The sequence below is a fragment of the Dromaius novaehollandiae genome, chromosome 8 (genome assembly GCF_036370855.1).
Source record: "Dromaius novaehollandiae isolate bDroNov1 chromosome 8, bDroNov1.hap1, whole genome shotgun sequence".
In the NCBI taxonomy this organism is placed as follows: domain Eukaryota; kingdom Metazoa; phylum Chordata; class Aves; order Casuariiformes; family Dromaiidae; genus Dromaius; species Dromaius novaehollandiae.
This window is the reverse complement of record NC_088105.1, coordinates 21,373,882-21,401,095: the sequence shown is the minus strand read 5'-3', so window position 1 is coordinate 21,401,095 and position 27,214 is coordinate 21,373,882. Positions and strand designations below refer to the sequence as shown.

Genomic DNA, 27,214 nt, shown 5'->3' with positions numbered 1-27,214 from the left:
GTTAGCAAGAAGATTGCAGGCACATACGGGAAAAAGCAACATGTCAGGATTTCAGAGAAAAACTGCTGAAGCATTCATATTGTGTGAAAGACAAATGACTATTACTGGTAAAAGTTAGTGGTTTAGTTACCATCTATTTAATTCTTTTCCATACTGTCTCATCAGTCCTTGAAGATCTAACCAAAAGAACATACAAGAAACTTTAACATTTACAGACATCTAACAGTTTGTACCTAAGCTTTTATCCTTGCGACTTGCTCAGCATACCACCTCTCTTACTAATGCGGTTTACAGATACTAGGAGATCACTAACAACAATTTATGATTAAGATGGCAAAAGACCAAGTTTTTTAGATAATGTTTTAAGGTTAGAGTGTAAGAGAAGAATCGTTTATTCTGTTCATCTTAAAATAATCCTGGGACTATTCCATCCCCATTGCGAGTTAAGTAAAAATTGTGCCTGCCTTTGCTTGAAAAAACAATCTCCCAAATCTTTGTGAATTCATACGTGATGGTTAGATTAGAAGTCGTAATTTGGTAATGTAAAACTCCCTTAAACACAAGTAATAGATCAGAAGATTAAAAAAAATCAAAACAAAGCAAATGAAGAGTAAAAGTAAAAAGAATATGAAGAGTAAATTTTATGGGTAGGACAAATGTACAAATATATATTATCTAGCTGAGTCATATATCTTAGAAGAAAAATCTGCCTTGAATCCAGGGAACTTTATTTACAATTCAATTCTTCTGAGTAGACGTACAAAAAAACCCTTTTCATAATGAAAAGCCATAACAACATTTTAAAATTAAAACGGTAACATTTAATAAATCTTTTTTCCTATTTCTGACATTTGCTTGTGTTTTTTAGACATCATAATGTAAAGACATTTGTGCTATAATTACAAAACATCATTTTAAAAATGTGTTCTATCCTACAGCACTTCGCCTTGACAAACAATTACTAGATATCACATTCAACAGAATACAAAAAGCAATCTTTATCACAAGGTTAAAATTAGTCTTCTAACAAAAGATGCTTTCAAAGCAAATCGAAACCCTCATCAACTTCATATCAGTTTCTTTGGGAAAGACAGGGAAGCGAGGGAGGGAAAGAAGAGAAAGAAAAAAAATTGAAGGACATCTGAAAAATTTCTTGCCAATGTTCACTGTGAACACCTATTTTATCAGTTCTCTGATAAAGGTGTAAGCAGTAGGACATGATTAAAATTCTGCTGTCAAACTGTACTGTGGTCAGAAACTATACCCACAGAAGAAGAGAGAAGTACACTTGTAATTCCTGATAAAAAGTTATATCTGTATTTGGACATTCACTTTTGTATCTATGTTTGCAGTGCATGATTCTTAGATCTCAGTGTTTTGATACAGTAAATATCTAATCAATGAATGGCTGCTTTAGCTGACTGATGAGAAAAACATTCAGTAATTGTCTCAAAATGCTAGCTCGTTTCTAGTGAGAGGACACAAGAACAAAGAATCATAGCAAAACATTCCAGATTTCTATCAGAAAGAAATCTGAAGCTGATCAGCTGATTCTCAGGAGGGTTTTAGAAACAAATATTAAATATCATTTCTCTACTGCAAGAGCAAGCTTTCACAATGCTCGGAAACAAACTGCATGCGAGCTGTAACAGAAGAAAACCAAAAACGTAAATATTTTCTTCAGCTGAAAAAGAAAATTAGAAATAAAAATAAAAGCATGACACATGACACAACACAAAGTAAGAATATTTAACAGCAAGCCCTTTAGAAATTTTCTATCCAGCTGTTTGTGACAGATGATACAATTCCCACAAAAATCAACATTTTCCTTGGCAAAAATGTTGGTTTGTCCAGAGGTTTTTGATTTCCCATTTAATTAAGCAACCACAGCTTTCACAATGCAGCATTTTTCTGGACTGTGCTGTACATATCCTAGGAGACAATCTCATGAAAAACAGTCTGTTGAAGAAGTCAGCTCTTAATGGCCCATAGTGCCATTGGAATTGAGACAAAGAACACAAAATACCAAAGAAACTCACTATCTTTGGAAGTTTAAGTAACCTCAGCTCCAGAAGCATACCTGAAACTACTCAGTGTACTGTATGGAAGGTCCTGTGGTCCACTAAGAAACCAGATCTTTCAGAAATCACCACCTCAAAATATTAATTTGAAGTGAGACTGTTTACAAGGAGCTCACAACTCCCATTTAATATCAGCATGGGAAATCTGGAGGTTGAATCATCAAATATTTCTGAATTAGAATATTTACTATACATAATCAGAGCTTTATAGCTAGTCCTCCATTTGAGCATAGATCTCATTTAGGATAAATGAGGTAGGAACATACTGAGAGCTTTAGAAGCAATTATCAGCTCTGTTCAGAGCTAAATAACCAAACTGAGTGAGTGTGACTCGAGATCTGACAAAGTTCGCAAGAGGCAGATTTACTACTTTAGACCCCATGTCGGCGTTTGCTGGTGTGGCCCATGCTCCCATGTGATGCAACGTAACCACATGGCTACACTATTCCTGTCTCCTCCTTTTGCCCCTGCAGATTGGAGACAGATTAACCCAAAGATTAAACTTTGCTGATTTAAAGTGTTCTCAGCACTCACCATCTGCCCTAGATCTTTTCTGATGTTTATAATCTCCTCTACCCATAGCTTAATTGGAGGTTACCACCACCTTACAAAGCCTGTCAGCTGCTAACATACATTGGCCCTGAATCACTGCAACATTAGCGTCAACAGGGCAGCCGAGTTGCCGGTGCTGGGCCACGAGCTGCGCCGGTCGCAGGAGTCCGTGCACGTTCAGCACGGCTATGACAACTGTCAGGGTACCAGTCAGGATGGGAGTTTAGCTGGTTAAGCTGAGCTCCTACCCTTGTTGAAGCCTCTTCAGAAACCTCCTCTAAGTCTTCCGGACATGCAAGATGACATTCTTATATTACTACAATCATTTTTTAATAACGGCCCGCAACACTTTACTTAACAAAAATCTGAAGGTTTTTCTTCTGCTGCTGCCAGCATTCAAAAGAACTGAATTTCAAATTTTACTAAACTTAACTACAGTGTGCCAACCATTCCCTAAATACTGATGCTGTCACTCTCAGATGACAAAACTGGTAGAAAATATAAACCTTTGAAAATCAATTTCTAACAAACTGAGATGCTGGAGTGTACCTACAAGAAAACAAAATGCTGTACCATAACAGCACAGGTAACCCCCAAGGTACCAGGATAGGATGTCTTGAAACTGTGTAATAATCCAGTTTTACTCTACTACAAACAGCAACTTTTCTACTGTCAACAAAGTGTTGTTTGCATAGCTTGCATGAAAAACCTGATGAGCTTCAGTGAAAAACCCGAACACTGTAACTCATTTACATTCTCTAAAATATTGACAAGGAATTTCAGGATAATAATCTAGAGCAGATGCTCAAAAGTGATCGATGTGACCAGACTGGATTCTATTGTGCTGCACCGCAAAAAGTTGCAATGCTAATGATTTGAGGCGAACAGAACGGAATAAAATAGGAGAATAAATATCTACGTGGATAGCAGCTTTTAATCTGTATCTTAAAGTGAAATTTCTGTGGCATGGCTTGTAAGGACCTGTGTACATTCACGAAGGTGGAAAATTAATGCATATTAATTAAAGTACGTTAGCCCAGTTTACGATGCTTACTTTGGGGACTTAAGTAGATTTAGATCATTACAACTTAGTTACCTTAAGAGATTAATTCTCCTACACATATCTAAAAATATTAGTCTATCTTCAGCTATCAGGGAACACAATTATCAAACCAGTGCTCACAACTTGTTGTGGAATATATTTAGCTGCCTAAATACCAGAGCACCCATTCTTAAGGCTTCATTCTAGACAAATGCTGTTGAATGATCCCATTAAATGGGAAGAAAAAGGCAAATTGAAAAGTATGAGTCTAAATTAACCAGGCAGGGATCTACATAGATAAGACTCAATAAAAACATAGGTAAGACCCACAGGAAAGAGAAAGAAGAATTATATGATGCAACTGAAGATACAAGTCTGGGAAGTCACCAAAGGACTGACTTACTAGAATATAAATTGATTCTCTCCTTGTAAATTAAGAAGAAGAACTAACTGCAAGTTCCTAAAGGGATGAGCTAGAAGTGTCGACATCCTGTGAGATCTGCAGGACACAAGGAGGTGTTTGCAGGACCTCATTAAACAGCAAAACAATCAGAAGATTCTCCCCAGGACAGCTACGGGCAAGACACCGAATGCCACAGAACGAGCACTTCTAGACCAGAAAGGGGAGAGAATTGCAGCTAGTCTCATAATTCTAACAAAATCTTTAAAGCACACAACATCTGGGATTTCACACTCAATGTAGAGCCACAGAAATTTAAAAATTGACAAACAAACAAAAATTGTAACACGGGAATTCTAATGTCTGCTCTTTAAGCATGTAACTTTATACTTGAAAAAAGCAAGGAGGCAACTATTTATTTAAACGACAGTATTACATGGATTACCAAAGCTCCTGTCAACAACTCCGGACACCTGTACCAAGCTCACTTATTGCCTAATTAAATATTAACACGTCCTGATCCAATCTTTGGCATGATTTTAATTACTGTTTTCTCATAGGGAAGCCATATAATCAATGTATTTATAGCTGTTCTTAAAGGCTGTTTTGTAAAACTCCATCAGTCAATTGTGAACCATCACTAAAATATTTTCCTCCAGATTGCTATTAGTAAATCAACACTATTACATTCTCCTATAAGGGTAGAATAGATGTTTCCTTTAAAGGGAATAAAAATATGATTTCTTTAATAATAATGAAGGAAAAAAATCTTTTAAGTACAATCCTATTTAAAGAGTTTTTTAAAATTCTTGCACAAAGAATCAACATTGGGGAGTTACAGAACACTAGAGTTATATTTAAATACATGTATAATCCACAATATTTTTACTGTCGGATTAAGTAATTAAGAGGAGAATCAGCATTACTCCCTTGAAGCAAGTATTTAAATTTTCTGCTGGGGATGAATTGCAAATATCGAAGTACGTCTTGTAGATACCTGCAGCATTTTCTTTTTCCATTAGGATTAAGAATGCTTAAATACTATAAGCATTGATTACCATCACAGTATATTTAGGGGTGAGAAATTCAAGGAAATTACACAAATTCTATTTGGAAAGGTATTTAAACAGCTACTACTATGATTTTCAATGTATCAATTCTCCAGCTGGCATTAAACCATTTCAAGTTATAGATAATGTGACACAGGGGAGATGGAAGGGGTTTTAATATCTAGGGGAATATATACTTTTTTTCCCCATTCTAATGGTAATTTAACACACATAATGCTTCTAATTTGGTAACACAAATTCTTAAGAATTACCTTTGTTTTGAACATACTCTTTTTATCTTTTCCGATGCAAAAGTTCTATTGAAGCCAAAAGGTCTTTTGCCCAAGCAGGGATTGCAAGGCTGAGAAATTTACTCTTCTCAGAACCTCATTATACACATAGCTGGATACTTAACAGTTGTGGGGGAAAATACGCAAAATAAGCATGCAAATATTAGTCCCTCCTAATTCAATTCTTGATCCTAGATAGGGTAGACATGAAGTCCATTCCACTTGAAATCAACAGAAAGGTGGTTTCTACAGACTACAGTTGAGTTAAGATTTCATTTGGAGAATTCATGGTAAACGTTCCCAATACCACTGCCACAGAGGCGTAAGAAACCACGATGGCTGTGTCTGCATCTCTGGCACTATTGAAGGTAGAACCAGCTGAAATAGGCTACAAAAGACTTATGCATGCTCTAATCTTGAATACTAAGAATAAATCTGTCCTCAGTTACAGAGGACAGTCTGACCCGCAGGCTGTCAGCTTATTCCATTAGAATAGTGATTTAAAGCTGGAATAACTGTTCAAAACCCATCCGATTCTAAATGTAAAAAGTCATGCACAAAGTTGTATAGGAGACAGGATATATATCCTGTAACAGGATATAGGGAAGGTCTTCCCTTCTCTTTTCCTACTGCAGGACAGTAGGGTTCAAAGCACAACTCATCGCAAACCCTCCTTGAGGAACTGGATACATCCACTACTGACAAACGCCAGATCACACGAGTGTTCAGGCTCGCACACCAAGAGCAAGGTCTGGCCAGTACAATGATGCCATAAGGACCAGCGAGAGCGCCGCGTTACAGAGATCTGGCATTCCTCCCCGTATCCTCGATGTAGGGATATTCCCTTGTCAGACCAAATTTGCACCCCTGGTACAGAGATTGATCTATACATTCAGCGCTCGCTTATCATCCTGTGCAAAACACGAGAGTGAACAGGCAGATACAGACTGGATGTTTCTGCTTTTGGAGGCAGTAGGAAAGTGACTTGTACATCTCCACTTGTCCTAGACAACCCTCCCCGAGCTGGCAGAGTGGCTCATGCTGCCAGGAGAGCAGTGGGCACGCTTGTTTGCCAGCCTTCCAAAAACAGCAGGGGTGAGACTGCTTTTTGCACACAGTGATACAGCAGAAACTTTAACCCGTGTGGCATTTAACAGTATTTTGTAAGATATAATGCAAATCCAGGAAGTGCACTATCCCAAGAATATCAACAAACATCCTGGCAAATTCTTCAGCTACCATCACAGAAACTAAAGTTATTGCAGGTGATAAGCCAATCAGGTATTAAATAAGTTTTTTTATGCCACACATCCTTTCATGACTTATCCTTCTGCATTTGAATTTTATATAAACATATATATATATACATATTTGCAATATAAGCTACATAATTTCAGAATTTGCCTGAAAACTAAGTCAAATATACTTTCACTTTCATACTGAACTCTTAACCCACAGCTTCCCTAAGGAAAAAAAAAAAGTGTCTGCTCTAAATCTGGATCATCCCCTTATTTTATGATATTTAGCACCACCAGTGACAACCCCATTCCTTGTGTCCACTCCTGCAATTAATTTCATTTTCATGATTCCCATAAACTCCAATATGCATTCCCATATGGCTTGATTGCCAGATCTGAGCCTTATTTAAGTAATACCATTTTTACAGTAGTTTTTTTTCCATGAATAGAAGCATGCTGAGAATGGCAAACTTCCTACACATTGTACACGTACAACCACCAGCATCCTAGCCCTTTGTCAAAATATTCATACGTAAACATGAGTGCTGCTTGTGCTGAGATTCTTTGAAATGCACTTTTCCCTCACTACAGCCATTCTGTTCTTTAACTGTGTAATAAAACACAATTTGTTTATGAAAATATTTGCACATACTTTTTATTTAATCATACTAGATTCTATATCACAAATTTACTTAATTTTAATTACACATCATTACCCAGCTATATAGATAAGGGCTCCCCCCCCATCTAAATCATGAATACTAGCATTTCAAAAGACATTTTCTTTTTTAAGTGAAGATAAGTTACCGCATTAAAAATAAATGAGCTATTTTTTGTCAGTTGATTGGACACTGAGTACACATAATAAATCACCAAGAGCATTGTATGCTAGTCGACGTGCTAACCTTGAGCTGCAGTTTATCTATTGCCTGCAATTCAGAAGACAATAAGATATTTTACCCAATCAGCTGATCAGCTGAAGAAACTCAAAAGACTGAAATGGCTTTGAAATACACAGGCTTTTGGATATCAAATTACCTCTGGAACCCTCTACCCAAAAGTAACTCTAACAAAACCCATTTGAAATACAGCTTCAATATTCAAAAAAATCAATAATTTAAACCACAGGTTGAACATTTTTACTGCTTCCGCTGCAGACTGTCGTTTTTCGAAATGAAAATGCTAATGGCACCAAAGGGGAAAGCTCCAGCCAGAAGAGATACATGTGTGCAAGCATGGATTGGCTAGAAATGCGTGTCTGCTTTCCCTCCCCCAGCTACGTTTACATAAGAGCTTTTAAAATCAACAGTGCTCATTCCATCACTTTGAAAAAATGTGTTTCTTTGTTGTACTTAATGTTTCTGTCGATGAGCACTTAGCTGTATCAAGACACTTCATGGTAAACATGCATGCTGAATGCAAATAATGCATCCTCAATTATACTATTAAGTCACATTAGTTTGAAATGGTCAATAATGTCAGCCTTTGACTACCAGCTAGCACATCCGGAGATCTTGCTGTATGGATAGCAGAGTAGGAATGCGGCTGATGTGTGTCCCATCATCTGCATCATAAATGGGAAGCAGTCCAATACATCCTGCAAAACCAAAGTAGTATGGGTGGTCCACCGCCTGTGATAAAAGCCCATTTCAGAGCAGAGATGGCAAGCTGAAAAAAGACTTGATAAAAGATGAGGGAAACACACAAGGAAGAGGCATAGTGGGGATGGGAACCCTGGAAGTTAATTGAAGAAAGATACTACCATGGAGGAAGTCTGACACAGAAGCAACTCTCTCTTCTGCGTGAATTCGACCATCAGATTTTCAGCAGAGCTTGAAATCTGTCAGTCACTTTGTGTTGAGACTGTTCTCTTTTTAAAATTTAAGCATTATTAAAGCCCTGCACACTCTGGGGCTAATTATTTTGATTGTGGTAAAGGAGGAATGCAGGAAGCAAAAAATCCCAAAAAGCAATGAAATACACATCACAAGACAGAGCTTATCTATCTACAGGTATGAAACTCTGTTTCTGGTATGGGAACAAAGCCTCACTTTCAATATTGAAGACAGGTGCCTGAGAAACAAGTTATAGGATGGATCGTCTTTGGTTTATAGTTTTAATACTTCACTCTCACATATATTCTCACCCTCTCTTTTATAAACCTTCAGTCTTCTCTAACCATATGATTACAATGGAAAACAAAAACTTAATATTATGAGGGTAAAGTTGCCTGAGTAAAGAAATCTATGTATTTGAATACATGTAGTTTTATTGTAAAGAGAAGGTTGAGTTGGAATTTCCAGGTTAAAGTTTCTGTTTCTAAAAAAAATAACAACAATCCCTCATGAATTTTCTCGCTAATAGATTTGCTCAATTTTAGCTCAAGATAAACGCAGCTTTTTAGCCTGGAATAAGAAATGACATATATATAACCAAAACCCAAAAGTGATGCTCCCAAATGTGTACTCCCAAAATTTGGACATGGATTCCAATATTCTGTTCTTCCTCAAGGCACAAAACTTCTCTGGATATCAAAGAAAAAATCCATGAATGTAAGTAGAGAAGTTCATCTGGGTTTAAATACACTCAGAATATAGGGGAAAAAATTGTTTATTTATGTATTTGAGATTTGCATTAGCTTTTTATGAAACCGCTCATTCCAGGTACCCCAGCACAGTCTTTAAAATATACTTCTTACACAGTAAAACAATCACCTGACCTTCTGAGAACACTGCTCTTGGCAGCAAAATAAACTTAAACTGAATATTAAAAAAACACTATAATAAAAAAAACTGTAGCTAATAGAAACTGAATATTCACCCTTTTCTCGAGTCTTACAAAGTTAAGTAGTTTAAAACAAGCTCTTCAAGTTTGTGCTGGAGTTAAAGTCAGGCTGTTACATACCACCGTGGGGCAAGGGCTCCAAGCATATGCAGCATCAGTGGCCAGGAGAAGTGCCAGCGACTCCTTCTCTTCCGTCCCCATGTAACGCTAACAGCCAGCATGGTCAGAGGGCATTTTTAATTCCCCAGTGAGGCACTTTTTAGTAGTCAAGCCATGAAATTTGTCACTGCCAACAATATTAGGACAGATTTAGGGCATGCGGCAGTAGGTTACTCTTGAAAAACCAAGCGCGGACACTGTTCATAAGGCCTGCGTTCCCAAATAACGGGGGCAGTGGCCTGGCTTGTACCTCCTGTTCCAGTGCCAGCCTGGCGTGGAACCATACTCCTCGGCCAGGCGGCCCCCCAGGTCTCCTGCTGCAGCCTCTGGATGCTCCCCTAGCTCCGGAGTTACTCCTGTCCTGTCTGGATTGACTTTTGCTCAGCATGCTCTCAACCATGCCCCAGTCTCCCACAAACACTGAATAATACAATCAACTGCTCACGCTAAATCAGCTGAGAGTTATAAAGCTGAGATTCGACATACTGAAAACACTTCAATCAATGTCACTTTGCTAAACCTTCTCTATGGCTTGATATACACATTAAATAAAAGGGTGGCAAACAGGAGCCCTCCTGAACTGCACCAGGAGAGAACCATCAGAGGCAATAAACTAGACTGTAACACCAACAACAGGCTCCTCTGCCTCCACCGTTTAAGGATGAGGTTTTAAAACGCACAATGAAGATTTTTTGGGAAAGAATGCATTAGGGAAATTATTGCTTAACGGTACTTCGGCAATGTTTTCATTTTTGATCGCGTCCACATTAAGGCACAGATGTATGATAACATACAGCCACAACTGCACATGAAAATATTAATAATTTTATCAACTGTTTTATGAGAAATCATGTTTTTTAATTGATGCTGTATAAGAACAGTATTATTGCCATACAATTTTGTTACTATAGATTTTGATGTTACTTTACATTTCAGGCTCTTCAAATATAAAAAGTGAACTGTATTATGCGAATTACCAGCTACTTCCTGCTCTGTTCGATTTATTAAATCATAGATCATTACAGAATACGCCAGAAATTCCTTTTGAAGGATGTAAAATAAGTGACAACTATCCTCTGAACTCCTTTGTCTGTCTTCAGAGACTAAAATGCATTAGCAACATATGTGTAGAGCCCATGATAGAAAATGAAAGCAAGTGCAATGGTTGCACTGTATGCTTTCAGTTTCTGCAGTTGGCTGGTGAAGTGAGCTTTGTTCCTGAATGCGCTGTCAGAGACAAAAAGAATAGTTTCTCCAAGACATTTAAGGAACAATCCTTAAAAATATCGCAAGGAAAAATGGATTGAAGAGATCTGCTTTTGCATCTGTTCAAATGGGTACAGAAACACATACATGTACATATAGAAAGTAAATTTTCAAAAAACTGTTTTCTGGGAAAGAAAATTAGGCACATATGGGGCCTCCTTGTAGGCTTCATGAGAACTGTTTGACTTGACTCAATGAATTACTCCTGTTTGATTTTATGTAAGAACTACAGTATCTGATCCAGGGGAATTGCAGTGTTCTATTCTATGCAAATATGCACACAGGAGGAAAATTATAAGCATTAATTATAACCTTCTCAGAGAAGAAGGTTTCAGACCTTGCAGATTGGCCTGTTAGTGTTTGGAGGCCTGTGTCTGATGACTGGCTCAGTGAGAAGGCTCTTAGTGCTCCATGATTCTGCTCAACTATTTCTGAAGAAAAAATAAAAAAAATATTTGCAACATAGAGGTGCTGCACAAAGGCACTATTAACTGTGCATACACAGGGAGGTAGAGCTAGCAAGATCATAGGATAAAAGTGGTTTCGTTAATTCAAAGGAACAGAGTATTTCACTCCCTCAAAATTTGTTTTTTTTTAATTCCATTTGGGCTAGGAAATAAACATATTTATGGTTTAAATTAAAAGAAGATTCAACAGTTTCAGCAGCAATGCCAAATCTGGCATTCACTCCATTTCCTTTTCTATTCCAGGAAGAGTGCCTGAACTACAAATTGTGCATGCTACAAGGAGAAAAGATGAGGACCTCTGAAATCATGTATCATTTCTGAGACAGCAAATGGGTATTAAGTTTTACTTTGTGCAAGTGAGACTATAACATTACTAAGAAATCAAATAAATATATATATACACACACACTTCCTCATGTTTTCTGACTTTAGTTCATGATATACAAAAGAGCTATTTTTTTTTTGTTGATATATAGTTCAAATAAAATCTCTGCATTATGTGAAGACCCTAATCCTGTATTGTGCTGGGCTCCCGATTCAGCAAGATGCAATTAAATTTAAGGAAGTGCATGTACCCACCTACTTTCCTGAAGTGCAAATTTAAAACACAGTGAATTGATGCTTTGCTCAGCTGGTATCTTTATACCTGTACGGCCTGGGTTCTTACTGTCTAATACCCTCAACAATTTGCATGAGCTTTGAGTCAGAATCTAGAAACTTTCATTAATCATGTTGTTGCTATGCACAGCTCATACACATTTAATTCGCAGCACCAGTATGAGCTTATCATACTCTGTCACATCTAGGGATGGATATAATGCTTTTTGAGTATTCAGAATATCATATATGACGGTTATGATGGCTGGCGAGAATCCTTATTAACAACTATACTTCTCCAACATCAACGGACAAATAGAATATCCTGGGAAGCGTATCATTTTGTGACTCCGGTAAACAAATCACATGCTTAGGATGCAGTGATTATTGCTAAGGGCAAATCACACAGGTTGTTGAAATGCATCAATATTGGTACTCTGCAATTATTAGCCAAAATTTTAAAGGAGAACATATAATGTCCAAATTCTGACTAAAACATGAGAAGAGTACATATCACCGTGTTTCCACCATTACTAGCTTAAACATTACTTTATTTACAGCTCCCAGTAGCGTTCAGCTAGATTTCTCGCTCAGGCAGCGCCGCGCCGTGCCGTGCCGTGCCGTGCCGCGCGGCTGGGGAGGGCTCCGAGCCCCTCGGCGCTCGCGTGACAACCTCTGTTCCGCCGCATCCTCGCCCTGCCATCGACTGGCAGCGGCTTTGCCGGCAGCTCCTCTGCCAGTCCTTACCAGTTTGCCAATTACACAAGCTGCTTCCCAGACATCAGACAAAAATTCCACAAGACTGCTGTGCGAGCATACCCTAATTAACCATCAGCTTAATTAGACAATTTACTGTGTAATTAGCAGGCAATTAGTCAACACCTCTCAGATCTTACTGACTGCTGTGACAGCCTTCCTTACTCCACACATTCCAATACGCTACCACGACCGCGATCCCAGCGCTATCCTGCACGACAGCAACCCTTGCACAGGAAAGTAAATCATATTACATAACAAGGGGAAGAGGGGGGAAATCAATAAATAGCCTGTTCATTTATTGAACTGTCTTCTAGCCAAGATTTTTTTTTCGAGCAATAGGAGGTCAGCTGCTAACGGAAAACCACCCAGCTACAATACTAACTTCTTTCTAATTTATAATGTTTTAGTGATTTTCTTTTTGAAAATTCTTATCTGCTGCTGAATTACCACAGAAGCCAGGCAAGTAGAAGTGAAGGAAATGTTAATTTGTAAACTTACTTACATAATGTAGGTTTAAGTATCCAGCAGAGAATAGTGAAAAAGTACTGAGAGCTGGTTTTGAAAGCTACAGATAGCATTGTAATTAACTGCTTCCGAGTCTGAATTGCATCAGGAAAGTCAAAGTAAACTAAATTAGCTTTATAGTATAAAAAGTGAATACTGGATAATAATGCAATGACGTTAGTGCAAGCACAGTAGTAAGATGAAGTAATACAAAATGCTCCACACAAATCTGAAGTTGTATACCCTTATAATACATAATATGAGAAATGGCACATGAATGTACATTTAAATATTATCATAATACATACATTAAAGGAATATTAAAGATGCATATTCCTTTTTTAAAGAAAAAAAGGAAATTTGCAATTATTTGTGACAATAGGATTTTGGATAGTTCTTAAAGTAACAATTCCGACGTTCACGGGATGGGCACACTTGTCTCTGCTGCAATTAACACTAGAAGATTTTTTCACACAAGTCCTACACTTCGTGACAGAAGGATGGAGTCCTGTACCCAGAACCACAACTCTGAGTATTATAGTGAAATATTTAGATAGCTAAACACCTCAAATAACAATGCGAAGTGTTATTTAAAATACACTGACGTAACATGTTTGTATTAGCAAGAAGTATTTTTACATAAAAACCTCTCAGGTTTTCTAAGCATATGGGACTTCATCCTGCTTTTGCAACAATGTCAATCAGGAGCAAATGCAATTATATCACTATGAGATTCAAAAATCAGCTCTTTGCTTTCTTAACTTCTTGTGTGGGCAAATCAGATGTTAAGCACAGCCCTACCAGTTTCATCTACCAAGTGGGAATTCTAGAGCTAAGATAACGTCAACATGTTTTAGGAAAAGCATGTTGCCTTTACACAAAGCTACACTGGAATAACCAAATCACTTGAAAAATGATTTAGTTAATCCCTGTAAATCCCTGTGTGGAGACATATGTCAGTTTAGAACTAGTTATATCATTTCAGCTTATGTCTGCAAACTTATTGACACAAGCTATACACCAGTACCTACATGCTTTACATTGAGTTTTTGAGTGTCCACAGAGAGTCAGTTTGGACCAGATTTCTGCAGACATGTTCCAAGGCTGCATGGTCCATCCGGGAATTGCTGGGCAATAGCTGTTGCACGGGATGCTGCAGCCCTCTGCCATTTCCCTGGTGGAGATAAGCAGAAGCACTCACCCAGCAGCACAGCTGCCCGTGCGCATGTGCACAGCGGAGCCCGCGCACAGCTCCCGGGTGCGCGTGGGAGGAGGCGTGCTGCTGGAAGCATGTCTTCCCCTCTGCGTTCACAGCTGATAGGGTCGTTAAGCCACGTCTGGACAGGGATGGGGCCCCAAAGCTTCACCCAAACTGCTGCAGAAGGCAAAGCTGGACCATCGTTATCTACTTGACACATGGACTCTGTGTGCAAGTCTCAGCAAAGATGCTGCATGGTAAATTGGAGCAACAATCGGAGGTGTAAAGTACACTTTTTCCTTATTCTACTTTAGCATCTCAGTAGACCAACTGAAGTCACTGCATTTTGGATTTTCTCAATATGAGAATGTGGAAACGAAAAAACAAAATACTGGAACACGCCCTGAAACAAGTGGGAGGAAAAAAAAGTCAGCAACTTGATGAAAAAATGTGTTTGGAGGGGAAGTTCTGAATCCTATGATGGCCAAATAAATATTTCAGTTTTTCCTGAAAGTCTGTGTGCATCTATTAAAGCATATCATGACAATTCCAAAAAAACCAAAGTTTAGATAATTCATGTTAAGAAAAGTCCAAAAAGTTAAATAAGGCTTTATGTTGCCATTGTCTTAGATGAGCAATTTGTTTTTACATAACTAGGGAGAAGAACATTCCGCTACTTTTTCTAATATATTACTAAATAGATTAATGCCAGTAAAGAAGGTTATATACAGCCTGTTGTTTTGAAAAAAGCAAAATACGAAAAAGAGCTTGCAACAAAATTGAATTGAGAATAAAACTGAAGTGTGAAAATTCTAAATTTCAGAATTAGACTTGGCACTTTCTAGCTTACACTGAAACTGCCTTTTTAGCTGAACTCCTTTTTGACAGAAAATTATCTGAGGTATTGCCAAGATTACTAACAATCTTCCAAGGACATGTAAAACAACTACAGAAAATCATGTCTGAATATTTGACACAAGTATGTTACGAACATGTTTTTCAAGATCCTGTTTATTAAGGATATGATATTCAGAAATGTTGAGTACTCCAGATACAGCCATCAGGCTACACATTCTTAGCAGTTTTTAAAATCATGCATGTGTGCACTCTCTCTCTCTCTGTCATTAAATATTTGCACACATTTTAAGACGAATATAGTAAATAAAGGAAAGGTAATAAGGAGCAAAGCAGCTTCTTCAACATGAAAAGAAATATCTTTGAAGCTTTAAGCTAACTGTAAAATTTACATCTGTTTTGTTTGATTAATTGGCTAATAGTTGCACTATTAGTAAAAATGCCATCTCCTCTTAAGTAGTGGTCAATTCCAGCATGCCATATATCATGGAGCGCAGGAATGAATTCAACTCTCCTACTTCTGGCACTTTTTTATTTTTTTTTTCCACAGAAGGGCTTATGTAGCAAATTACTCAGTATTACAATCTTTAAAGTCTCAGGAATTTCACTAGAACAGCTTCTCAATTGTGCCACTGTACACGCAGAATGAGTTTCATTAAAACATGCAACAGTTTTCTGATTAAAAACTACCTAAATGCCTGGTTTACGACAAGTCTTTTATACATAAGCTGCCCAAAGCATTCGAACTCAAGGTTAAGAGCCAAATTTAGACTTAGCATATGTTAGTGCATCTTTGCTCTATGAACTTAAACCATTGACTCAAAATGAAAAAGGAAAGAAAAACAAAGAATCTTTAAACTGCTGAAATGAACAGAGGAATAGAAACAGAATGCATAACCAGCTGCACACCTGAGGAAGCTGTACCCTAGCAAGAGCCAGTTTTGCACATATATCTAAGTTTACCTTCAATGATCAGCTTTGAGGAAGTCACTTCATGACTGGCTTAAAGGCTCTATGGAACACACGAAATGAGCTCAAGAAACATGAGACACGAATGTTATAGCTAAGCTTAGTCAGCTACATGAGGGTGAAGGGCAGAAGAAGGGAAACATGGAAAGTGCCTTGTTGATCCACTGTTTGTAGAAAACGGTCCTTTAGCATGAATGAGGTTTCCTGACTCACTGCTCACGCCCCTGCATGACAGATCCCTATTTGCCTTCCGCTGATGAGCTGTCACATTGCGCTCCAGACCTCAGGATAACAGATTTCTCCATGAAGGAAACTGTCTCTCTCATTGCAGACAATATTGCAGCCATATTTAATGCTGCAGGGAAAGTGGGAGTAAGCATTTGTTCAGAGGTCTAATTTTTTTCATTAATCAGTAAAAAGCTTTTCATTCCTAAAGCCATAGATACTATCATAAAGAGGGAGATACTTGTTACAGAGAGCTGTTAAACTCTTATTTTGCAAATGCAATTATCTCCAGCATTCAAAGTATTAATTGGCCAAAATAATCACACTTATTTATGGTAAAAACAGATTATTAAAATGGTCCAAACTACCTCTATGGAAAATTCAATGGTGTCAAGGAGCAGGCCTGCAACAATTTAAGGTTCATATCTACTTGGTGCAGACATGAGCTATAGTAAAGAGGAAATTTGTTATGCATGATGATTTGGTTAAAGCTGTGAACCTCACGTTCTCTGGCCTCTCTGTTTTCACTGTTTCACGCCGCGCATGGGAATGGCTACACGTCTCTACACTGAGCTTCTTCTACAGTGAAGGTACGCCAAGCCCCTATAGCCCCAGCTGTAAGGAGTACAGTGGAGGCGAAAAAAATGGTCAAAGGCAGTCTTCTCCGGTTCCTTAGATAGCAAATTTTGAAGCTATTAAAGTTACCAGCGTTTAAAGAGAGCCTCCAGGCTTCTTTATACTCTGTCAGAGATGGGCTAAAACTAAGTGGAGCTGAGATCTGGCCCTTAAGTTGAACATATTGGAGAAATACGCTCTTGACAAACAGCAGGAAAACCTTTTTTCCTTGCACTTGCTCAAATTCACAGCGTGATTTGTTCCTCTTTGAGCCAAATAGCACATTTTCTATATAAAAATATTCAAGTAAAATACAATGTTGCAGTTACAGGATTTTTAAAAAATTATTACATGCTATTGCATATCCCTAGAATGGTTTTTAGCTCCACTGTTAAATTTTGCTAATTTTATGCACTACAACAAAAAAAACCAAAATGGGAAACAATAAAGCTGGTATTTCTCATTAAAATTCCTTCAGAAATATGGAAAAAATATTGTATGTAAGGAATTCCTCAGAATATTAAGAACATAAATAATTAGTTTAACATTTGTAAAACAATAAATAATTCAACTCATGGAGCTCTGCATGGTAAAGAACCCTGCAAAACACTCATTTTTCTGTTCAAAAATTGTAGTTAATAAAAGTTGTCTGATGTTATTTAGCAGAAAGGCAAACAGTCTTTCCATATTTGACATTAACAATCTGATCATTTGTCTCCCCAAAGAAAGCCCATACAGCTTTCACACAGACCACACAATAAAGAATAGTAATATTTCTGTTTACTGAGATATCAACTGGCATTTCGTTGCAAGTCAATGGTCTATCTTTGCTACAGCATACTAGACCTCAATCTGGCATCTACAAATGTCAAGAGTATAAAAAAAAATTATAGGATGGAAATCAAAAGCATGTTTTAAATTCCTAAAAAACGTAACAAAGTTCATCTAAACATATTTGCTGCAGAAATCAGTACAATATTCAGCTGTCAATCTAGAAAAACAATGAGGGAGCGATGCTGTCAGTAGGACAGGATAATAACATTTCAAGCAGATGTTCAGGCAGGGCTCTAATTCTTACTGAACTCCCTTGGTAAGCATTTAATTTCTTTATCATATGCAAGCTAGGCAAATTGTACTTCATCAAAACTGTATTGTGAAATATTAATATTTCATATTATAGCAAAACTCCATAGAATAACCTTTGTCATATTAAGAACATCAGAATTTCAAATGTCATGGTTCTGCATTTTAATGCATCTTAAATAGCTTTTTGGCTTGGCACCATAAATTATAACTAGTTTAGTTAGTTTAGTTCTTACTATGCTGTGATATCACACAAAAATATACATTTTGTAATAGATTCACTTCTGTGAAATACTAATGTTATGGAAAACAATGTGTCATTGTACTATGATATTTTACCACCTCCAATTATAAAGTGAGGAGCACGTAGTACAAACGTATACAAACAGAACTAGTTGAAGCCTGAATCTGTATATTGTAATAACAGGACATAGAAATGCCACATATCCTGGAAAAGCCAGCTAATTCTCTACCGGCAATGCTTTTTATTTAGAAATGTTTCTGAAAACATATTGTAAAACTACTGCAGTGAATGGTATAAACATATACTATGAATAGAAAGTTCTCTCTACTATGGTTTAGTTAAAATTTATTCTAGTTTTAATTGCAGCTTTGTTTTTAAAATCAGCCATGCAACTTGCTCCATACACAATGAAAAAAACATTAGAGATTAAGAGTGAAGTTAAGTCTGCATGTTGATTTCTGCCGGTTCTCATAATAAAGGCAACTGTTTCCACATTATTGAAAGCGACAGCATCACGAATCAATGCCTGTCACAACAGAATAAAGACAGATGCTTCTGATTAATCAGAATTAAATTTTAGAAGCAAAGGAGGCATCTAAAAATCAAAGCAAACATTTCTGCCATCCCATTTATTCTCTTCTCTTTCCAAGCAGCCTATACAATGCAGTAAGGAAACAATAAATCCTGAATTCAGTTGAAAAACCCCAAACTTCTCACTATGGTATGGGATATGTTATAGAGAGAAGAGGGGAACACTTCATATAACCTCTGACTTACTTTGATATTATGGTTATGAACATGAACTCTATCTTCTAATCACAGGTTTTAATTCAAATTTTATGTACTACATAATGCTCTGTAACACTAAGTAAATAGTTCAGTATAACAATTATGCTAAAAAACTCTCACTCGTTATCTTGTTTAAATAATAGGTATTTCTCATTCTGCAGGTAGCTTTCTGTTTTTCTAAGAAAAAGAGGTAATGATTTCTATTTATTTACTATGGACTTTATAACATGCATCTCCCCGATTTTTGTTCAATATCTCACCAGCAGAATTTACAAATAACAGTTTGCAGCACAAAGTTATCTGAATAAGACAAAAAAACAATTTGAACCAACAGAACAATAAACTATTGATCCTGCAGTGAAAGAGGGAAGATGTGGGTGTAGGAGAAGGTGTGTATAAAGGGGTGTTTTTGTTCTGTTACCTAGTTTTTCTTGCCTAGTGATAGTCTGCTTTAAAAGCAGTTATTCTTGTTTCTCGAAGAAATCTACTTGGTATTAATTAATACAGCTGTGTAAACATGTTTAATTTTGTAAATAAAGTTCTACAAATCACTACCCCCCACACAGATACCTTTAGACACATACAAGTACAGTAGCTTATAATTAACATTTGTATTATACTATAATACCTAGTACCTCCTAAAATATTTACAGTGTTGTACATTTAAAGGCATAAATATTCTGAACAAATTTCACCTATTACATTAATTCTTTTTATGCCTCAATCAGAGTACCGTAGTGTTCAAGAACAAACTTTTGCTGGATCACTTAGGGTTAAAAACCTCACCCTACAAACAGAAAACCCTACACAGTGCTTCATGAATGCGATTACGCAGTGAAGTATGTAGGTGTCTGAAAAGCCAGTTAGCATGGCACAAAACATTTAGTGCTATGCTAACTCTCTATGGCAACATGCGATGCTTTCAAGGTGAGACCAAGACAGGCCAGGCTTGGGAAGACTGGGGCAGTAAACTATGGTTCAGGGCCTACAACTGCAGAACTGCTACCCAACGGTTCCCCTATACAAGAAAGTACAGCTTCTCATGGGGTGCAGGAGACCCTAGCCCAGCAGTTTAGAAGTTTTCTATGCTAGGCAGCAAAAGGGGAAAAAGGAGTGGAAGCTCCTATGAAATGATCCTGTGCTTATGAGAATCACAGCTTTCCGAGCTGAGTCCTTCTATCTCTGTTGTTGGATCTCCTTCTTCCATGCTTTACCCTGCTTTTCTTTCTGATCATATTCCATCACGCCATAGTTAATGCATGGAAATCTATGGTTTGGTTGCCTATGCTTTTCATTAGCTACAAGTCACCAGATATGCCCTGCATCAGTCACTTTTATTAAAGTGCCAAAGGACACCAGTGGTCACTAGGGACGTCACTGGCATCCCTATCAGTACTTGAACACAGCCATGAATTCAGTATTCGGCTCTGGAAGACGGAACGTTTCTCTTGCTGCCAAGCTCTCCATTGTCACACAGGCAGCTCATGCTTGGCCTTTAACTATTGCAAATAAGAATGAACATCACAGGTCAAGCCTAACTGTGACAAATAAAATGAGGAGACAACGGGGATGAATGTAGAATCCTGCCTGTGTCGCATATAACCAGGGTTATAGTGGAGGGGCTTCAGCAGCTAAAAAACTGTGTGTGGCAAGCTCCCTGCTGTTCCTCTTGGGAACTATATTATCTGGAGAGCAGCTCTGCCTCCTCCCCCTGACTATGCAGTCTCAGATGAGTAAGGCTTTGCTCCTGGACCCTCAACACACTTAGTTGTGACTAGCTTGGCAGGACAGCCCGATTGTAATCTCTACTTCCATTGCTACTACAGCCCAGGAGAGCATTCTGCTCCCTGCTGAGCACTGCACAGGATTTATGTCCACATAATTAGAAACTAAGTTTAAAAAGAAAAAAAAAAAAAAAAGCACATTATACTAACCTATATTATTCCAAACTCTCTACTGCTTACTTGTTACAGTGTCAAGCTAACAGAGCAGACTCTTTGTGTAATACTCATTGTTCGAATAAGAACTGCTGCACCGCACTGAATCTTTCTTTCCCTTTGAAATATTTATTTTTGTAGCATTAATTATCATGTTGCTATTATAAATTAAAGCAATTATATTTCTGTAGTACCTCACAGACATGCATTCAAATCATGTCACAAATACTATAGCTCAACACCTATGGGGTGTGCACTATTGGGAAAAATACAATACTAGAAAAACTAGTTAGTGCTTGGGTGGGACACAGTGCTACCACAGACAGCAGAATGATTCAAGAGTGTAGGCACCAGAGAAAAACTGCTGCCTCCTGCCAAACCTTGGAAGAAAATTTTGCTAGAAATAATGATCTCTGGATTAGAATTCATCAGAAGCACTTTTCCAACCTTTTCCTCTTTAAAATAGATACTAGCTGCAAGATTTTGCACCTTACTGCAACAAGCAAAATATCTGTATCTTATAACCACTGAAGATGCTTGCTTTTACCAATCTCTCACCTGAAAGATCTCCATCTAGATCACACCACCAGCAGCAAGGCATCCAGTGGAACATGCTGCAGTTACCCCTTCGGAAATGACTCGGAGAGACTCTACTGCTTAGCGGAATATCAGCATCACTTCCTACAACAGGTATGAGAGTCTTCCAGAACTCCCATTCAAGCTGTTACCTAGCCAGTATCTGCTTAGCTCACGAGACGCACTGTAATCAAAGTGCAGTCTGGCAAGACCGCAAGCATACCAGCAGTAAAACTGATTAATAAATAAATCTCAGTATTTGCTATAGGTTGCCTCCAGTCTAGGTACCGAATAATTACAACTGACAGTGTGTTCTATACCTAAGTCAGTGGTAAACATACTTCAATGACATTTATGCCTTAAAAAGTGTTTTAATAAGAAGCTCTGTGAGGTAGATTGGAATCTCGATTGCAATCCAGAGGAGAGCCTACCTCTTCAGGTGTAAGTGAAAGCAGAATGCAGACTGACATATTTTACAGTATATGGACATTCCTCATGTTAGAGTGCTACCCTCTATAGGTAATTCACTGTGGTACTAAATTATTTATGGTATTTATCTGCATAGAAGTGGTAGATTAACAAATCTACTTTTTGTCTTCTGATAAGGTCTCCATCTATCAGTCTACTTTTACATCTCAGCTCTGGGCCAAGAATAAAAGAATGCAGCCCCTTGTTTCCAAATTCATCTCAAAAGCTCTCATCAGTCCATGCCACTGCTTGTCACTGAAGGACATCACATCACCATCGTTCATACTGTTACTCAGGCCTATGCCCAAGGATTTATCTTCAGTCTTGTTCCTCCCCCACAAAGCCATGTCCCAGCTCAAATGCTGCTTCTTTACTTTTCTCAAAATTGTCCTCTTCTTTTACTGTCAAAACCTCGTTCAGAACCTCATTCTGCCATTTTGCATGCAGTGGACACCCTGAATGCAAACCTCTGGCCCAACAATCCACTATCCACTTCTAGTCTACACAAAATGATTTGAGATTTTAGCTTTTGGTCACTCTGAGCCACAGTCCTCAAGGCTCTCTCTTCTCACTGTTGTTCCTCCACAACATCTCACTGAACCTTCACGTCTCTGTATTACAATCCTTTAGCAGAATTGCTCTCCCCTTCACTGTCTTGTTTTATGTTGCCTTCATCTTTTTGTTCTCCACTAACCATCCAGCCTCAAAGTCACACCTACATTACCACACTATGATTTCACCTCAGTTTCAATGGCTTGTCTTGACAGTCCTTGGCACCTTCGTGAGTTACTTGGCAAAGCTGTTACTCATTCTTTTGCATTCAGATCCCTCTTAGAAAACATTTTCACCACAATACTTACAAAACAAAACAAAATAAAGAAAACCCTAGCTGGCTAATGCTGGACTGTGGAATAAAAGGGAAGAGTGTATATGCTTTAATAGCAAACAAAACCAGAAAGTGTGTTACAATTTCATTGCACTATTAGAACCTTAAAGATTATTTCATCTACAAGGTGGATCATACCCTTTTCCCTCCTGTCCTTTTGCTAGCTAGATGTAATAGTGACATTCCCAAAACACTCAGATTTTTCAAATACACAAAGAAATAGCTAAATGCTAAATATGCCTTAAAATATTTCCTTACCTTATCCAGGGAGAATGTTTTAGTGACAGCGAAGCCCCATCCAGCTTCAAAAGCTCTTCGAATCATTGAAGAACTAGTAGTAGGAGTTGCACTGGCAAGACCAAAAGGATTTGGAAACTTCAGTCCGGCCATTTCTACACCGATGTCTACTAAATCGATAGGGGTATAGAAGAGCGGTAGTTCTGGAGTAGTAGAAACAGCAGCACCATACAAAGACTGTGAAAAATAATAATTTTTGCTTATTCATTTTTATATAATTTACTGTTAGCTCTGATAAGGGAATCATTTGTATATAATAATGCAAAAATTATGCACAACTATTATTCAATATGAATATTTTAAGGATGACAAAAATTAGGCTCTGATTTGGGATCAAAGAAGAACATACACTTTATGACAGGAAACACCAAAGTCACTTTTGCTTTCTAATTTAAAGACAGTATCTCAGCCTTTTCTCTAGAAAGTCAAAGGGAAATGCTTTCACTGTAAATGTTACATCTAATACTGTAAAAATTGTAGAGAAAGAATCCTTTTGCATGTATGGATACTGAACAACATCCTAATCAGGCTGTGGTAGGTAGAATTAAAATCTTTGCTCACTCAGATGGCTGAGTCAAGAAAAGTGCAAAGAAATGAAGCAAGAATTTCTAATACAGAGAACCCATACACAGCCTGTGTTCTTGGGAAATCCATCATAAAATCACGGCACTTCCTTCTAGCTTTAAAAAGATTTCTTCAGCAGTACAAAAAGAAGCACTACTGTATGTGTGGGGAAGATTTTCCATAGTAGAGAAAAAAACCTCCGCCACTTAATAAATTGCCATTTTCTGATTATTTTTTTTGAAGAATTTGTTTACTCTATTTTATTTCAGAAAACTGATAAGTATGGAGGAAACGAGGATGTTTTTGTTATTAATGCCTTTTGATTATTAGATTGGTTTAGAATATGAGTGTTCACTTGCTGTTTTTGGGCAGCACTGCCTGGACTCACATCTCAGATTAAGGCCTCAGCTCTTTGGTTCCTTGCACAGAGAGGCTACATTTTGGGGCCAACTTTTCTGATACTGTAAAAGGAGTGAAAGTAGTGGAATTACACTAGCCTAAATTATGAGAACCTGAGTGTGTCCTGAATGATGGAAATTTTGAGAAGTGCTATTTTTAAAAGGTCTCTACCATTTGGGACCAAACTCCCTTCAGTATCATGATCCCTTCTAACTAGCAGCAAATGCAGGCAGTTTCCAAAAAGCCAGACATTCCCCCATTTCCTTAAGTCACTCGCGGCTTCCTGCGCGTCATGCTCTGCAGGACTGTTTTCTCCCTCCACAGGAATCTGAGTTCCGGGACAAACCAAAAGCCCTGCATTCTAAATCTCAAAAGCTTTCGTTAGCTGACAAATCAAAAAAAATTTTTTTTTCAAGTACTGCACTTAGATTATTTTGGTTTTGATTCCACTCTTTTAACCTTTTTCAGTCTTTCTTAAAATTTTGACTGGAAAATGTTTTTTGCCATGCCAAAATAGAACTTCCTGGTTCACAAGACTGAAATTACAGCATTTTAAAAAGGTTAGCATTCTTTCCCTCCATATTTTGAAGCTGGGAAATCTGTTGAAAGCAACACTAGATTATGAACTCTTTGATCTTGATTCTGTGAGAAGAAAGAAAGACTTACGGAAAAGCTTTTGGCCAACGCTACTGTAAGAGTACATGAGTAACAAACTTAATTTTCCCCTTTGAAAACAGTTATTTGTTAATTTGTTTGCTATCCAGAATTGTTCAAAAGTTGTCTTTGAACATACTTCAGTCTGTGGATTGCTCACAAACTGTTCATCTTATCTCTGTAAATGCTGATTGCTATAGATGGATAAATTGGCAGACATACAGGTAAGACCTTAATATGCAGCTTAAGTTACATTGTACTGTTTCTTTTCCCTGGCAGGGCAATTTAACCTTCAAAAGCTGTTCTGACCTGAAATGAGTTTTGTTTCAAGTGAATCTTAACTAGACACCCAAAATGAGCTTTCTTTGATTAAATATAAATAAATCCTATGCCAGACCAAAAAAAAAAAAAAAAAAACCCTAAATCAATGGAAGACTTTTTGTACTTGGTAATTGAATACACACAAAAATAAAAATACACCCATGCAAAAAATGCTTTGCTGTATGCTGCCAACACGCAAACTGGTAGCAAGCCACTTCCCGAAACATTTCCCGACAGACCGCATCTTCCTGGCCCTTGGAATTCTTGCAGCCACTTTCCCGGGGCACGAGGGAGGTTCTCTACACCTCGCTCCACACCACCCACATAAACAACAGAAACAGAAACAATTGCACCTAGACACAGTGAGCAAGACAGGGTGAGCCAGTCTTAAAGACTTTTTTAATGATGAGGAGACTAGAATGGAGGTGGTAAGAGAAGGCGAAAAAAGAGAGAATTCAATAGAATAAACCAAGTCTTTAAAAACAAACAGGGGCAGAATGCAGCTGAAGGTTCAATAGCCAGTGGCTATATTTCCTTGCAGATTTATCTTCCTCTTTCATATCACTTCCCTTTTTGCTCTATTTATTTTCTGCTAGTTTGTCCTTTCAGCACAATGCTTATAAGGGAAATAAATTTACTAAGCCCTGATGTGTTGTTTTCTACAGAGTAAAACTCTTTCAACAAACTAAAATGTTTTATAGGTTCCTAAAAGCAAAATAATCTTTATAATGAAGCATTTTTCTGACACTGCACAAACAAATAGGAAAAGAAAGCCTGCAGGCAAGAGTTTATTTATAATAACTCTTCTCTTGATTTTTAAAAACAGAGAACAAAAGGTATGGCCCATTCCTTCTCTAATTTGGTGCCAACCAGCTGAGCTAACAATATTGCAGGTACTTATTGTTCCAGTCATCGCCTTTCTTTGGACACTGGAACAGGGTAGTGAAAACCCCCCAGCATGTTGCATGTAGTGGCCCAGCCTTATTCTAACTGGGATACACCTACGGGCAAAAGCAGCCTCTAGAACAGGGCTGAGAGACAGGAACTGAGCTTTAAACCTGATGCAATTTGTGACTTTCATTTTCTTTAGGTAGAGGCAATATTTGACCACAACAATATGGTCTAACTCTGCTTTGGTGCCTTTAACAGAGATAGGACTACAAAAGTGAACAGTTTTATTACCGCTATTTTTCACAGAGGGCCTTCTCTGCAAATCCTACTGTTTGGAACAGTTTTCCTGAACGCTTTCATCTCACTCCTGCTTTCTCTCTTTTTAAGTCTCATCTTGAAACATATCCTTTTTCCCTTGCTTGCACTTCTTCTATCCTACTATCCATTTTTTAACTTCGCAATGATGTTATTTCATGCAGAATCACATACTCACTGAGTTGGAAGGGACCTGTGGAGATCATCTAGCCCAATGCCCCTCGTCAAAGCAGAGTCACCTAGAGTAGCTTACTCGGGGCCATGTCCAGTTGGGTTCTGAATATCTCCAAGGACAGAGACTCTACAAGCTCTCTGGGCAACCCGGGCCAGCGTTCAAATTGGAATTCCCTGTATTTCAGCTTGTGGCCATTGCCTCTTGTCTCTTCACTGGATACTACTGGGAAGAGTCTGGTTTCATCTTTTTTTCTTCCCTCCTATCAGGTATTTATACACATCAGTAAGATCTCCCCAAGCCTTCTCTGCTCAGGGCTAACAAGCCCCAGCTCTCTCAGCCTCTCCTCCTGTAACAGACCCTCCAATCCCTTAATCCTCTTTGTGACCCTTTGCTGGACTCGCTCCAGGATGTCCACGTCTCTCTTGTCCTGGAGATCCCAGAGCAGGTCACAGCACTCTAGTCGTGTCTCATCAGTGCTGAGGAGACCGGAAGGATCACCTCCCTCAATGCTGGTGACACTCTGCCCAGTGCAGCCCAGGATGCCACTGGCCTTCTCTTCTGCAAG

The 27,214-nt window shown here is 38.0% G+C and overlaps 1 protein-coding gene across 14 annotated transcripts in view; it reads right to left on the bottom strand.

Moving 5' to 3' along the window:
* Window positions 1–27,214, bottom strand: part of DPYD (dihydropyrimidine dehydrogenase) — a 381,364-nt gene that overhangs the window by 152,906 nt on the left and 201,244 nt on the right. For all 14 annotated transcript variants that reach the window (XM_064515868.1, XM_064515870.1, XM_064515869.1 and 11 more), the window contains one exon: window positions 23,292–23,507. In XM_064515868.1, coding sequence (XP_064371938.1) covers window positions 23,292–23,507 — 216 coding nt within the window. The remainder of the gene's footprint in view (window positions 1–23,291; window positions 23,508–27,214) is intronic.